The 19,209-nt window shown below is 42.5% G+C and overlaps 5 protein-coding genes across 5 annotated transcripts; 2 read left to right on the top strand and 3 right to left on the bottom strand.

Moving 5' to 3' along the window:
• Positions 1–5,254: 5,254 nt before the first annotated feature.
• SERLADRAFT_407598 (uncharacterized protein) lies at positions 5,255–6,156 on the top strand (the record flags this gene model as incomplete). The annotated part of the gene is made up of 7 exons (XM_007317131.1): positions 5,255–5,282; positions 5,314–5,381; positions 5,442–5,492; positions 5,610–5,658; positions 5,778–5,817; positions 5,866–5,937; positions 6,051–6,156. The coding sequence occupies 7 exons, from the start codon at positions 5,255–5,257 to the stop codon at positions 6,154–6,156; spliced, it is 414 nt and encodes a 137-aa protein (XP_007317193.1).
• A 101-nt stretch (positions 6,157–6,257) lies between these two features.
• SERLADRAFT_407597 (uncharacterized protein) lies at positions 6,258–8,887 on the bottom strand (the record flags this gene model as incomplete). Its single annotated transcript, XM_007317130.1, has 10 exons — positions 6,258–6,475; positions 6,811–6,882; positions 6,949–7,190; positions 7,254–7,447; positions 7,493–7,515; positions 7,543–7,629; positions 7,858–7,920; positions 8,104–8,425; positions 8,500–8,673; positions 8,735–8,887. The coding sequence occupies 10 exons, from the start codon at positions 8,885–8,887 to the stop codon at positions 6,258–6,260; spliced, it is 1,548 nt and encodes a 515-aa protein (XP_007317192.1).
• Positions 8,888–11,481: 2,594 nt separating this feature from the next.
• On the top strand, positions 11,482–13,339 carry SERLADRAFT_368512 (uncharacterized protein; the record flags this gene model as incomplete). The annotated part of the gene is made up of 8 exons (XM_007317129.1): positions 11,482–11,564; positions 11,616–11,743; positions 11,818–11,942; positions 12,544–12,593; positions 12,644–12,776; positions 12,827–12,955; positions 13,013–13,158; positions 13,219–13,339. The coding sequence occupies 8 exons, from the start codon at positions 11,482–11,484 to the stop codon at positions 13,337–13,339; spliced, it is 915 nt and encodes a 304-aa protein (XP_007317191.1).
• A 1,211-nt stretch (positions 13,340–14,550) lies between these two features.
• On the bottom strand, positions 14,551–15,566 carry SERLADRAFT_407595 (uncharacterized protein; the record flags this gene model as incomplete). The annotated part of the gene is made up of 3 exons (XM_007317128.1): positions 14,551–14,691; positions 15,118–15,163; positions 15,250–15,566. The coding sequence occupies 3 exons, from the start codon at positions 15,564–15,566 to the stop codon at positions 14,551–14,553; spliced, it is 504 nt and encodes a 167-aa protein (XP_007317190.1).
• A 729-nt stretch (positions 15,567–16,295) lies between these two features.
• On the bottom strand, positions 16,296–18,069 carry SERLADRAFT_368511 (uncharacterized protein; the record flags this gene model as incomplete). Its single annotated transcript, XM_007317127.1, has 4 exons — positions 16,296–16,898; positions 17,266–17,308; positions 17,372–17,740; positions 17,855–18,069. 4 exons carry the CDS (start codon positions 18,067–18,069, stop codon positions 16,296–16,298), a joined length of 1,230 nt encoding a protein of 409 aa, XP_007317189.1.
• Between the last annotated feature and the right edge of the window lie 1,140 nt (positions 18,070–19,209).

Below are 19,209 nucleotides of genomic sequence, written 5' to 3'. Positions count from 1 at the left end.
AAAAACACCTAGTCACAGTAGGAATACCGGTTTTGTCTTGCAAACTTGAGATGGACGACAGTCGACCATCTGGGATTTAGTACACCAGCTACGTCTCAATATGCAGGCTAATTTTTGAAGTCAACCTGAAAAAGAACTAGGAGATTTATTTAGACTGGTAAGTTAATGCAATCATAGGCAGAATCATTTACAGACAGACATTGTTGTAGGCAAGACACTACCACCCCTATTTGGCGCGCTTTCAGAATGACTGGGCTACCTCAGAATTGGTCAAACAATACCTCAGTAACCGCCGGAAGAACAAGTCACGCAAGGAGAGGAAAGGGGTGGCCAGCACTTCACCACCAGATATTGATCACCTCAAGCGTGAAGGGGAGCAGGAACAGGAGCAAGAGCAACCACGAGATGGGGCAAATACTGGGAATATTGATGAGAATTGGGAATAAAAATGCTTATTTTTTTTCACTTGATAATGCAATGTATTTTACTATCTCCACTATATGATATCAATGCATCGGTATATTTTGGCAATTCATTGATCACTACTAAAAGACAAACAGAAAAAATAGCCATGTAATGAGAATTAGTTCAAAAAACAGCCTGAAATAGGTGAATAAACAAGGTTTAGCTTTTGGTAATGTCGTACTGGAAGAGAATCCTATCCCAGTGAAAAAATGTTCCTGGGGTTTGGCAGCAACTATGGACGTCATCTTCAAATCAAGGAAGAGAGCATGACATAGCTTCACAGCCTCTTCTTTTCCTAGGTTCCAACCATCCCTTTGTAGGACTTCAAACCAACGAGTACTGCGATTGGTGGATATTATTTGGCGAAGTCGAGTGATTGTCTCGTCAGGGAGGTTAGAGGTATTAATGAAGTTGTCGGTATTAGGGCCAATACTGAAAATTGCTTCAAGGCCGGATTTATCTTCTGGATACCGAACAATACCTGTATCTATCAAAAGCTGCGCAGAGTTTTGACTTGCTTTTATGTTGTCAGAGGATGCATCCGTGGAATGGGGCGCTCTCAATTTCTGTTTGTGCAATGCCATGCCATTTACACATCCGATCTGATGAGATTCTGTCAGCAATGGTCATGGTATGCGGATGGGGGGGTGAAAAATCAGGTGGTATTGAGGGACTGGAGGCTAATGAAGTATGATGGCTGTTGTGCAGCCATGTGTCCCGGGGAGAATCCGGAGCCACACCCACCGCAGCAGCAAAGAGACTTTTGAGGCAATGTTTACCATGAGCTTAGAAGCAATGATGGGAGCTGCCTGTTTGGATGGAGGGTGGTATAATAAAAGTATCCAAATTTGCCTGGCGGGGAGTTTTTGGTCGGCTCAATGTTGGTATATCAACTGTGGAAACCCTGCAGTGGCTTCTTAACTTGCGTAAATGGGGGATGGCAATTTCCTCTGCAAAAATCTGCACCATCTGAGCAATGAGTTGCTCATATTGCTTCTGATGGTTTTCAATCTCCCGTGGAGATAAATAAACATCTATGATAATGTCTTCTAAAACAACAGCTCCTGTTACAATAACACAATTTTTGGACCTTTCCCTTAAATTTTCATTCTCTGCTTTAACCTTTTACTGTAGTTCACACTCTGTGCCATGCGGCACTTTCCTTTTCGTTCTAACTCCACTTTCTCGTGCTGCACTGCCTTTTTCTTATTTTAGCTACAACTCTCTCATGTAGTGGAGCTGGTCACATGGGCTGCACCCTCTGACATCATCAGCCACTGCCTCCATCAACTATACAGTATACATGTACAAATAGCTTGTAGTAGTATAAATACCCCAATAGATCAAGGAGACTCCTCAGCGAGTCCTCCTGTTGTATACCAACAACTAACTCGGTCCTACCTAAGGGGTAACCACTCCCTCATCACTACCTTTATAGTTTGTCTTAGTGTGCGCCAGAGTAACTAACTCTTGGTTGTTACAGCTCCTTGAGTGTCCTCAACAGGCCATATCCCTGGTATTTGTAAACACAGTGTAAATCCACCATTGGTCCTGTCTAAAGCAGTCGCCTAAATCACTATCAGTTGTGGCTTTGAACTTAGGGATGGAAAATACTGACTGCATCAAACAAGTCACCCGGAGTTGCCTGCAAGGATGATGACCTCAAACTATGACCAATTTCACCGTAGCTTTGTTTCATGAAAGCTTTGTGGTTGTTGTGCACTCCCTTTTCTTCCAGGTCCAGATCTAAGTGACAATTATTGGCATGCATGTCGTGGTGAAGAAGAGCACGAGCAGCAGCAGAAATTTGGGCACTGTACATTGCCTTTGAGTGCAACAGATTTTGAGCTTCTACGGGCATATAATAATGACCTGGAACAGGGAATGAAAGCACAAATGTCGATGGGGTGGTTATTTTGGTGCAATGAATGTAGGCACAACCATTCAAAGGCATAGAATTTCATATATGTAATACAGCGGCCACTGTCAGTGTATAGTTAAACCAGCTGCAACTGGTAGGTTGGTAAGTTAGTAAGTTGGTGCATGTACAGTCTAGCATTCTAGATGACGTACGAGTATATATAGTTCCCCAGATAACATTGAATCCAAATTTGTATGAATGTGAATCAAGTTACTATGTATATGCACAATCTTCAATCTGAAACTACCCATATATATGACGCATACATAGAGTCAATGGACTTAGAGTATATATTAATTTTTCAAAGCTTGAGCTTGAGTACTGATCAATCAGAGTCAAAAATGCCTATCTGGAAATGGTGGTATTACTGGATGCGTTACTGATGAGGGGCATTACTCAGGAACTACTCAGTCATTACTCACAATTTTGATAGGATAGCAGGGAGTGGAGTTTTTATTGAAAGTGCGGTGTATTACTATGAGACTATGCAGAAACAGCTACTTAGTAAGCTATAAGTAAATTTGGTGAGCCTTTCAATCATCTCCATTTCCGACAATTTCCAGGGAGAATTCACTAGCTCCTTCTAAATCCTTTCCGGTTCAACAGTATTCAGATCAGTATATTTCCTAGGGCATTTTTTGATGGGAACCTATGTCAGGTACAGGACGGGAGGGGGGAGATGATCGCCAAGGCCTAGCTTGGCTTTTGCAGAATATGGTATCACCTCCAGGAACCATAGAAGATAGCAACTGTCTCTCTTTGGCCTCCATTAGCCATTGACATCTGTAGTGATGCACCCTTTTTCTCCAGTGTCCGAGTTCTTGTTCTATATCGCATACATGCTGTTGCATATCTTCTGCGGTAGTTTTGATGGTGCTGAGAAAGGTTTCAATTTCTATCCTTTTTTGAGCATCTGGATGAACTGCGTATGTGTTAAGCATTCAAGTCAAAAAAAGACGATACATATAAAACTGACTGACCATGATCAGACGATGGCAAGCCCAAAGAACAATTACATCCATTCACATTCTCCTGTACAGAATTTCCTATAAATAATTTGTTTGATAAGTCACGGAATACATTGTGCATAGATAGCCTAAGAATAGACTATGCACCTTCAACTAAATTGATGTTAGGAGTAGCTGACGTGTTAGGACCCTGGCGGCTGGATTTATGACGAGAAGAGCGTCTTCTAGAAGAAAGAGAAACAGGTAAGTAAAACTACATCTTTAAGGGACAACTCACGACTTCAACTTGGGAACTTCTACCACAACCTTTCGACAACCTGAAATAGTGACCTTTAATCCTGACTCGTGAGTCTTCGAGGTTCTTTGTCTGGAGCATGGAATAAAATCCTTTTGAACCATGAGTGATCAGTAAAGGACTAGAAAGAAAGTAAGGAAGATGTACTGCAAAAAAGGCTGTCCCAAAACAATACACTGGTAGAATTGGTAAATTGGTTAAAACTGAGAAGGAGAATGGCGGCTCCAGATACCAATATCCATGCGTGAGAACTATTTTCAAACTCAGCGGCCAGACTGATCAATCAATACCATTATATTGAATTGCCACTTTTTGCTCATCAAACTTGAAGGTCACAACAATATTGTATCTGTAACAACTAAGAGTTAGTTACTCCGGCGCACACAGGAACACACTATAAAGAAGATGATGGGAGTGGTTACCCCTTAAGCTGCAGTGAGTTAGTTGGTATACAACAGGAGGACTCGCTGAGGAGTCTCCTGGATCTATTGGGGTATATATACTACTACAGGGTTATTTGTACATGTGTACTATACAGTTGACAGCGACAGTAGCTGATGATGTCATGGGGCCTAGCCCGCATGGCCAGCTCCACTGTGTGAGAGAGTTGTGTTTATAATAGGAAGAAAGGCAACGCGGCGCGAGAAAGGGGAGTTTGGACAAAAAGGGAAATGCTGCGTGGCACCATGTGTGAAAGCTAAAGTACAAGGTTAAAGCAGAGAATAAAAGTAAAGGGAAGGTCCGAGAATTGTGTTATCGTAACAGTATCAATGTCTATTCAACTGGAAATTGTAACGACCAAGAGTTTCTTACTCTGGTGCACAACTTAGACGCATAAGAGAGAGAGAGAGAAGGGATCACCCCTTAGGTTTCAACAAGTTAGTTGTGCTAGACAACAGGAGGACTTGCTGAGTCCTTCCCCATGTATTGCTCCTGTATATATACTAAAATACATGAGGTACTGTACAGTTGTAAATAAAGTTTAAAGTCCGATGTCTGGCATGTGACTATGAAAAAGTCGAAAATGTAAAGTAAAGTAAATGGTCACATGACTGGTCATGTGACTTGGAAAAAGTAAAAGTACAAAAAAGTGAAGCGTAAGTAGGTACTGGTACATCAATTGTAACAGAAATGATAACTCTATTCTCTATTACCAAGTAGGTTACATCAAGCTCAAGGATTCTTGACTAATGGAATACAAACAGAACCTTCATAATCTTGGTCGTATGCCAGTGTGTATCCCACATTTTCATATCTGGATCCCCAGAAAATGCCATAGTACTAGTTAGCAGGGACCTTTTTTTTGGTTTTTGGGAACTCTGCAGTAGACAAATTTAGCAAACAGTGAGTTCCTTTTATCCGCAAAACAAATTATTTCATATATTTTCCACTTTTCTAGGTCTTGTAATATGATCAATGTAACTACAAAACCCTCAAGAAATACATTAGATATATCATTCAGCTTCAATCATTAACACCTACCGCGCATTCTATTGAATACAAGCCATCAACATTTACACTCTGTAGATAGCTGTTGTAGAGTATACGTGACAACCCTAGACCTCAACCACGGTACCAGCAGCTTGATTGATACAATTACCAGGTATGTACACCCAGCAACTTCTATTGATCGGTACGATAATATACTTATCATCATTTTACAGCTAATGTCAATCCAAACTTGAGCTATGGATTTGTCCTTGGCATTACAGTAGGTCTTGCCATGTCTGTAGTAAGTAACATCACCCAATTACACCCATACCAACAAAACTAACCATATTTTTTCTCTCAGTATCTACCAAGGAAACTATCCCCAGCACAAGAGCAACTAGAGGCTTTAAAGGTAAGTTACTTATTCCTTTGATTGTTCAATGTTCTCGCTTATAACTTTTTAGGCAAATAAAATGGTGATCGTGAACTTCTTTAGTTCACGATTGTGGCTCGCTCACCATTTGTACAGAGGATGAGCAAGAGTCTCGCTGCTGCAACAGAGGTGGACGCATCTTGCAGTACATTCAACAATATCAAAGGCGTCCAAATCAATAATACTCACCACCACCACCACCACTGGAACTATGGACCTCCAGACTCGCTTCCAGTTGATGACAAATGTGACGAGGGTAGTTAGGTACCATTGGGCTTGGAAACCCATTGCAACGGGGTAGCAGGTAAGCATTTACAAATCGATATCATTCTTACACTGATTTCATTTTTAGTAGCCTTACAGATTTCACATTTTACACTACAATATACACTAATGAAGCCCACGCTGCTATCCAAACGCTCCTGTGAGGTAACCATCAAATCAGGAGATGTAAATCTTTGCATGATTCTGAAGGTTAGAATATGCTTAATGCATCCTATCTTTTCTAAGTAATAATATAGTCTAATACCGCCATAGGCATGGTGCAAATTACATCGGTGGTATCTATCCTGGATGGCTATTTTTCTCGCGCTGTGGTGCAGTAGCTTCAAGTTCTCTAGGTGCAAGCTTTGGAGTCTGGTAAGATTGCATATTATACTCCAAACAGAATTAAATTTGATACATGTTGTGTTCAGGAATAAGACATAGCCCCGATACTGCTGTGTTATTGGGCTGTCAGTTGATTCAGCCATACCCACTTCCTTTCACTCCTTCACACTTGACAACGCAATTGTATCTTTGCTCTTGGACGACCACCAGGGGAGCACCCCCAAAGTAGACGCAAGTACAAGATTGTCCCTCCAAATTCATGGTGTTGAGCAGCTTTGCACTCGGCCTCTCCTCATCACCCACCATCCTACTCCACTCCCTTTTGCTACCAGGAACAGCATCGGGCAATCTTTCTTGTTGTGTCCATGGTTTGCTCAGTGACATCCAGTGCTTACTATTCATTCAATCCCACACGCCGCACACCTTCACTTCAAGTCCAATGATATCAATAATAACCCGTTGACAACGAGACTGAGATATTGGTAATTTGGATTCACAGCAGGTTCCAATTGAGGCAAACAAGCAGCAAATGTATCCTAAACACTAGATTTACTACTATATCAGGGTCAGAGAAGCAGAAAACAACTGTGTATCATATAAAGAAATTGATATAGATGTAGGAGCAACTAAAATGAGTACCTCCTCCTGCGTGGCCTTAGGTTGCAATGAACAAAAGACTGGTAACCACCTAAACCAGCATAACCCGCATTGGACATGGATGGTGAAATGGTTGGCATTGTGGTATTTGCCTCTTGGAGATCTATGAAAGCAATGTAAACCAACAGTATACAACTCACAGGGAAAAAAAAAAAACGATTCAACAAACCATTATTGACATCAAATATCACATTTGGCGCACTGATGGGTTGACCAACGTCGGACTGAATGGCAGTGATCATGGTCACAAGGGGTGCAACACTAACAGCTGTTAAGGAGGTAGCAGAATGGAAAACAGCAGCTGGAACTGGGAGTGCAGTGGTTGATGATAGCAGTGTGGGATTGTCAACCGTTGTACCCTGATTGGCTACGAGAGCAGGGGTACTTGGTGAATGAGAAAAATTAGAGTTGCTAGAAAAATATTAATAATTGTAAGTAGTCGCTCAATAAACATCCCACACAGCTGAAACTCACCGAGTCTGCACAAGGAAAATACCATGTAACTCTGTTTTACGTTGATTGAATGCCTGATTTACCATAGCCTGCTGTTGTAAGTGGTTCAAAGAGTCAATAAAAACCGGGCCCTCATATTCCCTCCATGTAAGCCTTGGTGAAGTTGCGTGGGTACCCAACCACAGCTGATGGAACGAATGTGATATCTGTGAAACCTATGTGAGTGACGTGACAGTGTATAAGAATCATGACAAACTAACCAATGTAACAATGTGCACATAGGCTGTCAAAGGGATCATACCCAACTCACGCCAGTCAGTTAAGGTGAGCACTCGCTCGGAAGGTAAGAGAAGGATACAGCACAAGACCTCCTCAAAAGCAGGGTTGTTGTACAGACCTAAAACATTACCCTAAGTGATATTAGTAATAGCACCCCTGATGTGGAACTTGAATCTTACAAATTTGTTGAATGTATGTGCAAATGAAATATCACCGGGTCGAGAATGAAGCCAATTGAGTATTGCTTTTGTCTCTTCTGCTGACCGAGTGTGACCATCTATGTATCACGCATTGTAGGAGGAGGGTTGACTTGGTCAATCTTCTGATGGCTCTTCTTGTTGCCTACCTTTACCTTTTTGTGAAGATTTCCTTTTGTTTGCCTTTCCCTTATCTTTGGGACAGGGTCCATCTACAATTGTCGCAGTGCATCTCCTATCGCTGGTACAAAGGTTTCAGATCCTAGTCCTGGCTAGCTCAAGGAAGTGCTGATCCATGCAAACTTCTTGGTGAGGAACATAGAAAGCTACACAGGTATATTATTAAAAAAAAAGTCATTATCATGAACCTAATGAGATCAAAATATGGAGCTTACTGAAACTGCGACTGTCTGGATGCTCACGGATGAATTTTTGTTCAGCATCGACAGCTTCATTGTCGAGTATGTCTGCATCCAAATTGGAAAAAATATGTAGGATCTCGGTACTACGCAAACAAGTTAACATAACCTTGATAATTACATAGTCGTCTGCTTTGTTGCGAGGAATATTCTTGTACCATTCTAACGTGCAAAGACAGGGATCAGTCAGAGGGTTATTTGCTGCAGGATTAACAAGCCGCAAGTCGTGGGGCGGCTGAAGAACCTGGGGATCCTGGTTGACTACGCTAGGGCGAACAGATCTGACGGGAGGACACGCCTGCAAACACAAAGATCAGCTTACACATGCAATTATAAATGTATTAGCCATAGAATGTTCATACCAAAACCAACATCATACTCTATGTTGTGGGCAGCCAAGTTTAGGAGAGTAGTGTCTTCCGGTATGAAGCCTCGTCCTTCCTCGTTATTAAGGGATGTGAATACACCCCAAATACTAGAAGCCCTGCTCAAATTACTGCTATGGGCATTAGATGAGCTGTACCCTTCAGAAGATGACCCCTGGATCTGCAAATAAAACAAATGCGATGAATCAACGATTTTTGTACAAATGGAACTTGAAACTCACAAAAGGGGCCAAGGGTTGGAGGCCAGACCCCCATAGAAAATTCTCTGCTTGCAAGGATGCTTCAATATTTTCAGGACGTAGTGCAGCTGAAATGGAGGCTAGGGCCTCATTGTTGTGGAATCCATCTGGCGGGTCATCCAAAGAAGGGGCCATAGAAAGATGTGGTAGATTTCAAGCCTGACACGCTTGGAGGCACGTCAGATATAAATTATATACCTGGTGAAAGCATTCAAGAAACCTTTGCTTCGCCCAAAGCAACCGGATTTTGACCCTGAAAATGTGACAATGTCTATTGACGGGTAACTTGCCCCAGAGGTAAAATGTAAAATAATGTACCGTTGCCAGAAGTTGGTTGAATAGTGAGTGACAACTCAACCAACTCGCTCAGAATCCACGATAAGTAAGCATGCTCAGGAAATTATGACAACAAAGTGCTGGTTCCTGCTTCACTCACCTCACCCAAGTCCCAGATCTCAGACTTGAATAGCTACTGCCACATATGCCTCGCTCTCTGTGGTTTTGATAAAATTTTTACATGTAATTTCAACCATACAGATGTCAACTACGTGTCTCACAATTTCCCTGCAACCTGCTTTGACCACCAGTCAATTATATTCGCCCAAGCGGGACGAGGCTACTTTAACTTCATCAAGGTCATCCCAAGGCTATGCCAATTGTTGCGTTCTCAATAGTTCTGCATCTCCTTGCTATCCACGTTTTACTGATTTGGCTTCTGAACCTGGCATAGAACCTATCATCATATCACGTACTCAGGAGGAGACGACCAATATGCAGAATCTCATAGAGATTGCGGTCAACTTGGTGCATCCAGTACTTTCTAGCCTTCTTGCCATCTAATATGTTTGCAGCGACGAACTTTGTCGAATCCACAGACTGAATCTCTGACCCCGCTTCATTGCAGCAGCAACTTCACCATGCCCAGTTGTCACGCAGTGCTTTACATGCAATTGTGCGCACTTCTGAGTTCAAATGGTGTTATAGCCTCATCAAGGCTAACTCGTACAAAGGCTGTATGTTGAAAGCCAGAGTGGAGCTTCAAGCTGTGCACCATGATATTGGAAGGCTTTGTTCACTCTCTCAACAATCCTACTTCCTCCAAGAATGTCAGTCAGTGTTGGTCCATCCTGTATAATTGTATTTGAGTTCTACAACTTTTCTTGTGAGTTGCTTGTTACAAGGTAAATATGTTTGTATTTTTATTAATTTGTTTTCTGTAGTTTTTCGCAGTGTTTGCATTAGTTGTCTCATTATCTCTTTCTTTCAAGTTGTATCACTCAGTTGGAAATTTTGTGTAAAAATTTAATTAAAATTGAAACATTTTCTAGATTGAATAATACACTAAAATTCAATCATCCCCTGTAAGGTCAATGATGGTAGGTTCTATTCCGAGGGCAACAGCCATCATGCAGTTGTGGTGGGAAAATGCCCTTTTTGTCATGATCAACCCTCAGGAGCACTGGGTAAATATCCTCCTGAAATTGGGCTCAGTGAGTCCAGGGTGTCGCAGGGCGTCTAAACGAAGAATTTGATCCAAAAGTGCATCCGTTTCTCCGCGTGGTGCCCTGTTATGTCTATGGATGGATGTAAGTAGAGTTGTGATGCCTATTTCTCAGAGTGTCATTTCAAGTATATGAAGTGTGGAAGTTGCGCACCAATGACCTGTTGCCTCAATCTGGTTGAATAGACTACACGCGGGGGCACTGGGGAGTTTGTATCTGGTACGTCTGAGTTCAAGCGTGTTGCAAATACAAGTATATTGACTTTGACTGGTTGACTAGAACCTACCTTGACGGGGGTACCTGTTTACCAACAGCCCATTCCTTGTGTACATGCATTCAATACTGACTAATAAGTGGACCATATGGTGAGTAAAGGCCAGCTCGATGTTTGGGGGTAACTTTAGGACTTGCCTGAGTATCCACAGTCTCCTTTTGCACACTTGGCCATGTACTCCCCAACATACAACTCGTCAGCTTCAATGGTGATGACACACTCTGTATAAGCTCCTTGCTCGCCTTTCTTCAAAGCACAAAGACAGGAGGGGCCAAGAAAGTTGTAGATTTTTCAATGGTGGTCCAACTCTGAAGGTGTTATCCTTTCGCCTGACAAAGTTACCAGCCTAATTAAACCCAGACATTAATAGCGAGAAGCGTCAAGGTGCTACAGCAACTTACCACAACCAAGGATGAAGGTTTTCGGCTTCGGCATCATAGTGCCGGTGAATGCGTTTTAAGTATGGCAGAAATAGTGCCTTCTTGTTCAACATATCAAACCTGAGACCAGCATAGTTGATGTTGCTGTAGGCTGGCACTGTATGCTGGGACATTGGACAGATTAGGGATATTGTGTAAGTTGTGGTAGCAGTTGGGATCAAGTAAAAAATTGTGGTAAGGGCCTTTTTCTCTCAGATCAACTGCAGGATAACTCAGTAGATTTATATGCTTGGGTGTCCCAATCAACAAACAGGGTGAATGGGCAAGCTTTGTCAGTCAACCATCATTTACATTCAGGGTCCTTGGTGCTCTGGTCACCTTTCAACTTTGTTAAAAGCTACATTTTTATAGTCTATTTGTTAAATTTCCCCAGCTTACCAAGTTGACCACTTGCACGAGGTGACCACTGCCTTATATATCCAATTTCTAGACTTACTCGCGCCTGTCACCCCCAGTCCCAAGTTTTCTCTTCATTCGATATCCCCTCCTAGCAACTGATCTCTGGCTCTCATCATGCCTCATCTAAGCCCCTCTCAAATCGTTTCAGGTCATCGACATTGTGAGAGTGCTCTTCAAGTGGGCCCAAGGAAAAAGCTGTGAGTGGTGTGTGATTGGCCACATATGGGACTGACTAGCTAATGTGATAGATGTACCTCTGACCCATTGGTGCACCATGGCCAACATTTTGGACAAACTGCTCATGCTATGTGCGATATCAAAACCCTGGTTGTCAATGGCACACGGCGTATGGAAGACTTGGACCCAGAATTTGCTAGTGACCAGCATGGGTTAGAAGTGCTCAGAGTGGAGTAAGTCACATTTTCTCCATATTGTTTTAAGTTCATAAAGGAATGTTTTGTTTCAGCGAATTGAGAGAGCAACATATTTTCAAAATGCTTCTAGATATAATACCAGGTCTAGAAGAGCATATCAGGGCAAGCTTGGAAGAAGAAATTGGGATAATAGCAGAGTTGGTAAGTTTATCACTTTATTTTCTATGCAAACTACTAACCTGAAATGTGGAAGATCCAGTGGGGTGCATCTAGGCTAGGTCAGACAATACCAAAAGTCTCAAAGGCACCATCCTTGACTGGATAACACATCCAGGACAAACCATTTGTTACAATTGACATACCAGCACCTACTTACGCTTCACTTTTGTACTTCTACTTTTATTTTCCAAGTCACATGACCAGTCATGTGACTATTTACTTTACTTTACATTTTCAACTTTTCATAGTCACATGACCAGTCATGTGACATATCACCTGACCAGTGTCTAGACTCATCATGTGACCGGTCACATGCTAGACATCGGACTTTGAACTTTATTTACAACTGTACAGTACCTCATGTATTTTAGTATATATACAAGAGCAATACATGGGGAAGGACCCAGGGAGTCCTCCTGTTGTCTAGCACAACTGACTCACTGCAGCCTAAGGGGTAACCACTCCCCATCATCTTCTTTATAGTGTGTTCATGTGTGCGCCAGAGTAAATAACTCTTGGTTGTTACACCATTCATCCTCCTCTATCATGCAACATCAAATCTGATTGCGGGTTCAATCATGAGTGTACTGGGGCTTTGTTATGCCCAGCTGGCTTGGCCTGGTCCAACCAACAGTAAGTTTATCAGGCTATCACTCATTCACATTATTCATAGGTTTGCATAGGCTGAAAACGAGTTTAAAAGATGGAAGTTTGATCATCCCCGGCGATCAGTGGCCGAATTTCATCTACAAGGACTACAAGTACGATAGTGACAATCCCTGGATTGGAGCATTCCAGAGCTCATTGCTAGTATCTGTAAGTTACTCGCCCTTCTCATTTACGAAGAACTAACATTATGGTCATAGTCTTACAAATATGTCTTCACGTCGCCTAGCTCTGTAGAAAAAGAGCCAAAAGCAACCAGATCAGGCAATGCCCGCATTCATGGGATGTCATCTGTAACACCTGCCTCGATAGCCTATGTTGCAACGCAGGTAAATGGACAATTTCCCTTTTACTAAGGTCATAGCTCATATATGGGTATCCCTCAGGTCCGGTTTGGGCTATCGTTGTCACTGGTCTTTACTAAAAGTGACGCAATTACAGATTCTGAACGGTTTTACTCTTCAATACTTGATTTGTTCAACAACATTGATGAGAGAGAAGAAGTTGAGGCATTGCTGAAATGGTGGAACATGTAGGCCTTTCACAATATCATCATGATGTGTTTGATAGCTCAATTTTCCTCTGTTATCAGCCAGATCTTTCCAAGTCACTCGTCTGCTCAATGCCTTGTATCCAAAAACAGTGCATTGGCTCGTATAAAAGAAAAATGTGCTGCATTAAAAGCAGCTAGGGTGGAGTCATCTGAGCAGTAGGAGACATGTCATTTGGGTGAATGATGCCAAAGTAGAAATTGATATATAGCACATTTTCTCCTATGTAATTGCCCAATTAATAGTATATTAATAAAATTTTTGAACACAATATTAGCACGGCCGAGATAGAATGATACTGCCTGCAGATATACATACAATGCAATGGACGTCGTCCAAGTTGATCGAAGCCCTAGGTAGTTATATTCACCATCCATGTACATGTCACCGTTCTCCACAATATCAACCTGGGCAGCGTGTGACCATCAGACCATCAGTGCAACAGAGATGTGAACGGAACAATCCCTCATATTTATCAGCGTGGAACATATTGAGCGATTGAGTACTCACATATGTCCTTTGTTTTGCGATATCTGCATCCTTGAGCTATCAACGCAAGACTATCTATCCTGACGCATCTGAACGGTGTGCTGCCCAGCACATGGCCATCAATGTAGTCGGTACATAAATAGTCCAGTCTATAACATCATCAGTTCGGTTTGATTCGAGCGATTGAGTACTCACAATTATCCATATGAGATTGGTGGGCAGTTCCAGTATTGTACTTAGGTGCTTTCTGCATAGTGTTGGCAGTTGTAACATGATGTAGATATTTTCTTGTAATCCCTTATTGGTGTTTGTAGAACGGTGCATAGCCCTATGAGGTTAAAATCGAAAGAATAGTAGCTATACAATGAGGACTATAAGAAATCCACTTACACTGAGTGCAACACGGTCCTTGAACTAGTGATTGAGATAGTCGACAACCGCCGCCGCCTTCAGCTGTCCATAGGTGTGTTGCCTTGGAATCCAGCTACCGGAGCAACATGAGAAGCATTAGGAGATATTCAAAGTTGCTCCAAGAGAGCAGAATTTTAGCAGTACAAGAGTATTAAGCTTGTGATGCTTACACAACCACACCCACAATTATACATCTGATACTGATGGTAGCCACTTATATAGCATTATCAGAGCAACAGGAATCTCCAAACATCACTTAAACTGTGTGCCATTTGTATTCCCTATTGATCAAGCCATCAGTGCCTGAATTCTCATGTACATAGAAAATCTCACATAAGAGATAGTTCTCGTATTCTTCCACCCCACTGCTTCAAGACATCTGGGAGGGCAAAAGCCAGAGCCTTTAAACCGGGTTCTGGAATCAGCTCAATTGGCAACACAGAGTAAACCCCCAGTCCTCCTTGTTTGCGTCCCTACTCCAGAAGCATTTTTGCTGACACCATCTCATCTTCATCACGCTTCCATTGCTGGCTGCCAATTTTAGACCAGATCTGGTAGATAGCCTTCCTCGTAAACGTTGGATTAGGGTACTTCTGGAGGATTTTATTCCATAACTGTGAGAGAATATGTCAATTAGCGGACATAGTATTCGTCTTCTCACATAGTTAGCATACCTGTGAGCTAGTTGAATCTGAATTTTTTGCACGAGTTCATGGACCTCTTTTGGGATATCAATGCAACAGTAAGGAATATGATCCTCTTGGTGTGTCACAGATATTTCAGCAGTCATAGAGTGACGTGAAATAGTGATATACAGCCAGCCTTCACATGCAAAAGTAAGCATGCTCTGCTTATCACGTTGCTTCTCTACATTCGGAGCACTCTTTTTAGGCTTCTTGGAGCGTGTATTACTCTGTGCACAATGACATCTATACTGGATTATGTCACCACCAGAACGTCGATAAACATATTTACTATGATAGCTAGAAGATGATGATTGACTTTAATATCATGTGAAAATTGGCAGCAGTGCTACTTACAGCCAACGGTAACTCATCATATCCCAAATTAACTTGGTAATACGGTCTGCAATTGTGCAGGTATCCAGAGACAGATTTCGGTTGACACTGCTAATGTCCACATTAGCATCCACTTCAAGGTGATTCCCCTACCTGCTGAGAAGTGCGAGGAAGTCTTCGAGTGCTACAACACCAAGTCCAGCAGCCGCTGACTCATTGGTGGGTTCATTGGTGGTATTTTCCTTCTCAGTATCCCATTTTTCACGGTACTTCTCTTTAGCCCATTCAGACTGTCGTACAGAACGAGACATACAAGTTGCTTTTGGCAGTCCTTTGCCCTTGCCTTTGGTAGCCAAGGCAAACTGTTCCAAAGCAAGTACCCGCTTGCACCCAATGCATTCCTTGGTTGTTGCCTTGGTCAATGAAGTGCCGGTTATGTTGTCGGCATCACTGGTCCCTAAAGGAGGCATAGCAAACCAGTGCTATGGGCAAGAAGCTGATAGGCTGGGAGGAAGTGCGGGCAGTCAATGTAAATGTGGGCAGACGCGTTCAACATCCGGGTCCAGGTGGCTATGCTATATGATTGTTTGTTTGCATAGTCCACTGGACCTATTACGTGACCTCCGTGGATTAATGTGTTGGGAGAATTGCACTCACTTTTGTATGATCGCTCACAGCTGTTGAAATAGATATGATGGAGTAAAATAGTATTTGTATATATTATTTAGACAATTAGAGATGAGAGAAGATAAAAAAATATAATAAGTATTATTTTCGTGGTTTGGTGGTGAAGGTCAGATTATTGGTTTTGCGGGAAATTCCGGAGAACCAATTTTTTTCGGATTTGTCAGCTGATTGGAAAGAAATTCTGGAAAACCCAAACTTTGGATTTGTCAGCTGATTGTAAAGTTTGAGAAAATGAAAAAAATCTGAAATTAGACCTTCGGAGCGTTCTGAGGATGGGTCCAGGAACGAGTGGGGAAGGATTCTAGACCTAACCATCCGAGAACATTGGCTCACTACAGGTCGGAGACATCCCCACACTGAGTCAGTGATCAAGGAATGCTTAAAATACCAAACCAATCATGTGTAATTTTGGCAAGAAAAAAACAAATTAAAAACAAATTACAAAACATTGAATGTAAACCTGAGAATGTGATAATTACAACATATGTTTTGAGTTTTTGAGTGATGAGCGCTCAAGATGCTGAAATGCCGTGTCGTTGGTGAAAAGTATCTATGGATGCTAAGAGACGTGAACAAGATGAGTCCTGATTAGAAGCAGAAAGAAACAAAGGAAGAATGGATTCTATGCGATGCCAGTATAATAAAAATGCCCTGCTGTGCCAACATCCTTGAGTTGCAATGATGTCTGGATTGATGCCTTGAAGTAACAGTTCAGTGGTACCTCCGATCTGAAATGCATGTCCCAGCATATCTGGATATCCCGCTTCCAGCCATACTGCATTACATCGGTTCAAGAACCACAGCCTGGTTAATGGTGCCCAGGAACCATTTGCTGTTTCAGAAGCAAACAAGGGAGCCATGTCAGGTACCTTTGCGTTACAGACAAGATGGTGTTTGAGAGCTGTTATGGGACAAGTGGGGTGAGCGCGTGCAGTGACAGAGATGTCCGCTCCATCTTGTAGAGTGGTTTTCGTCCAAGGTATGTGAAATGTGGTGAAAACTGTGTTATTGGGTAGGTGATGGAATGTTAGTGGGATAACGGAACGGGATACGTGTTTGGCAGGAAGTGTTATGATAACACAATTTTCGGACCTTTCCTTCTTTTTCATTCTCCGCTTTAACCTTGTACACTTTAGCTTTCACACATGGTGCCACGTGGCACTTCCCCTTTTGTTCAAACTCCTCTTTCTCGCGCCGCATTGCCTTCTTCTTATTTTAGATACAACTCTCGCACACAGTGGAGCTGGTCATGCGGGCTAGGCCCCATGACATCATCAGCCACTGACTTTATCAACTGTACAGTACATAAGCACAAACACTCTGCATTAGTATATATACCCCAATAGATCCAGGAGACTCCTTAGCGAGTCCTCCTGTTGTATACCAACAAACTCTCTGCAGCTTAAGGGGTAACCACTCCCTCAACATCTTCTTTATAGTGTGTTCTTGTGTGCGCCAGAGTAACTAACTCTTGGTTGTTACAGGAAGAAAGAGATTGGTGCTGGGTATGATAAGTTCACCAAGACTACATGAATTGTTGAAAAAAGGAGAAAGAAATGAATATAGTATAATCAAAGGAGGTGCCTACCAACAACACAACCAAAAGGCCAGACTGGCATCAAGAGAATTGGTTAGGTCCAGGCCATGGCAGAGTGAAAGTAATGCCTCTATAGTAACAGGAGGCCTCTTTGTATGTTTGGAGGAGATGGGAACCAGTTTTGTGACTCCTCGGCGTACATGATGAAGCATTTCATGTCCGTGCCAAGGAGCACCGTTTATAGTGTGCCAGAAATGTAGCCCAGCTAACCAATTGTTGAGAGCGCTCAAAGAGATAGAGCCAGCTGCGTGTGCTGAGAATGCTGTTAAGAGAGTTTCTGATGCGGGCATACAATTCTCTTCGGGAATATTCAGTTGATCACAGTATTGAGTGAATTGAAGTAGCCCGGCCCCATAATTACTGCGTGTATTTTCGTCTAATGATCAAATCATGACCTGGAAGAGTTTGATTAAATGAGAAGAAGGAAAGGCAACATCAAGATCATGCTGGAAGGATATAGAGTGCGGAGCTGACCAAAGTAAAAGTCTGTCACTTGCAAGAACGTGAGGGCAATGAGATGATTGTTGGATGCAATTATTAAGACGTGGTGTCCTGGGAGTGCGTGTTTGATCAGTTGAAGAGGAGGCTAAGTGCCTCACAGAGGGAGGAAATTCACGATATAGGGCTTGAGTGGCGGCACCAACATCTACAGATTGTAGTATGTCTGTTAGAGAGTGGCGGTCAGACATGAGAGAAGAAGGGGGATATGTCGGTGGGTAGTCGGACTGCAAAGGGGAGACGAGAGGCAGTAGAGGGATGGATGCCGTGTGATATGGGGTCAGCAAGGTTGTCCTTGGTATTGACGTATATGAGGGTGAGAGAGAGGCTGAGTGGTGCCAGAACGGCTTCTGTGCGACAAATGCACATGTTGATGTGCATATTGTGACATTGCCCTTTGCGAAAAGAAGCAATGACTCCTTTGTTATCACTTCGGATAAGAAAGTTGGTAACTGATATTCCAAGTTGGATCCCCACCAACACTGCCAGTTCTATGGTGAAGGATTGGCAGTAATATAACCATTCGTCTATTGATCAGATTGTATGCGAGGGGCGCACATAATACAATGTGGTGGAGAGCCCAATACAAAAAGGTGCGGTACATTGTTTGAACTATCATGAAATGAACTTACGAGTTGTGCAATGTACTGAGCGGTGCCCCATTTTGTGGGATATAAGGAACTGTTGATTTCGTTGTTAACTGAGTGTCCTTGGGATCCGACGTATGATAGATGTCTGCAGACACAAAATTTTGTCGGTTCGCCAGGTAATCCTTCTTTGATGGAAACTTGTAGGGGTGAAGAGCGGAATGATCCTATTTTCAATTTGAGAGCGGTTTGAGTAAAGGGACCGGAGAAACGGCCTAGGCGAAGTTCGTTGATGATGTATTCGTGGATGACATTTATGTGAATTGGAGCACCAGGAAGATTTTTTGGTGTGTAAGTATGAGTGATGGGAGAAAATACACCAATTATGAAACCATAAAGTAATTTAAAGGAAAGTTCAGGATAAACTCAGAGTAAGTTGGTACAACAAAGTAAAATGTCAAAATTGTCCAAGTATACGTGTGGGATTTGTTAGTACAGGTGGTGTAGTCCATAATGAAAAAATGAGAAGTGAAGAATCAATTACATTTGCGAGAGCAGGCAGAGTGCTCTGAGGAGCCACAGAATAATATGTTGTTCGGGATGATTGTGTGTGCAGATCATGGGAGCAAGCATCATGAAAGAGACTGGCATCCGCGGTGGACCCCTCCCACCCACTAAGGACATACGTAAACTGCATGTTGAAATTGCAGCACAAAAGGCAGTTCTGTGAGAACATGCCCTTGC

This window comes from Serpula lacrymans (assembly GCF_000218685.1).
Source record: "Serpula lacrymans var. lacrymans S7.9 unplaced genomic scaffold SERLAscaffold_5, whole genome shotgun sequence".
NCBI lineage: Eukaryota > Fungi > Basidiomycota > Agaricomycetes > Boletales > Serpulaceae > Serpula > Serpula lacrymans.
The sequence above is the reverse complement of the archived record's forward strand: the minus strand, read 5'-3'. Positions and strand labels throughout refer to the sequence as shown.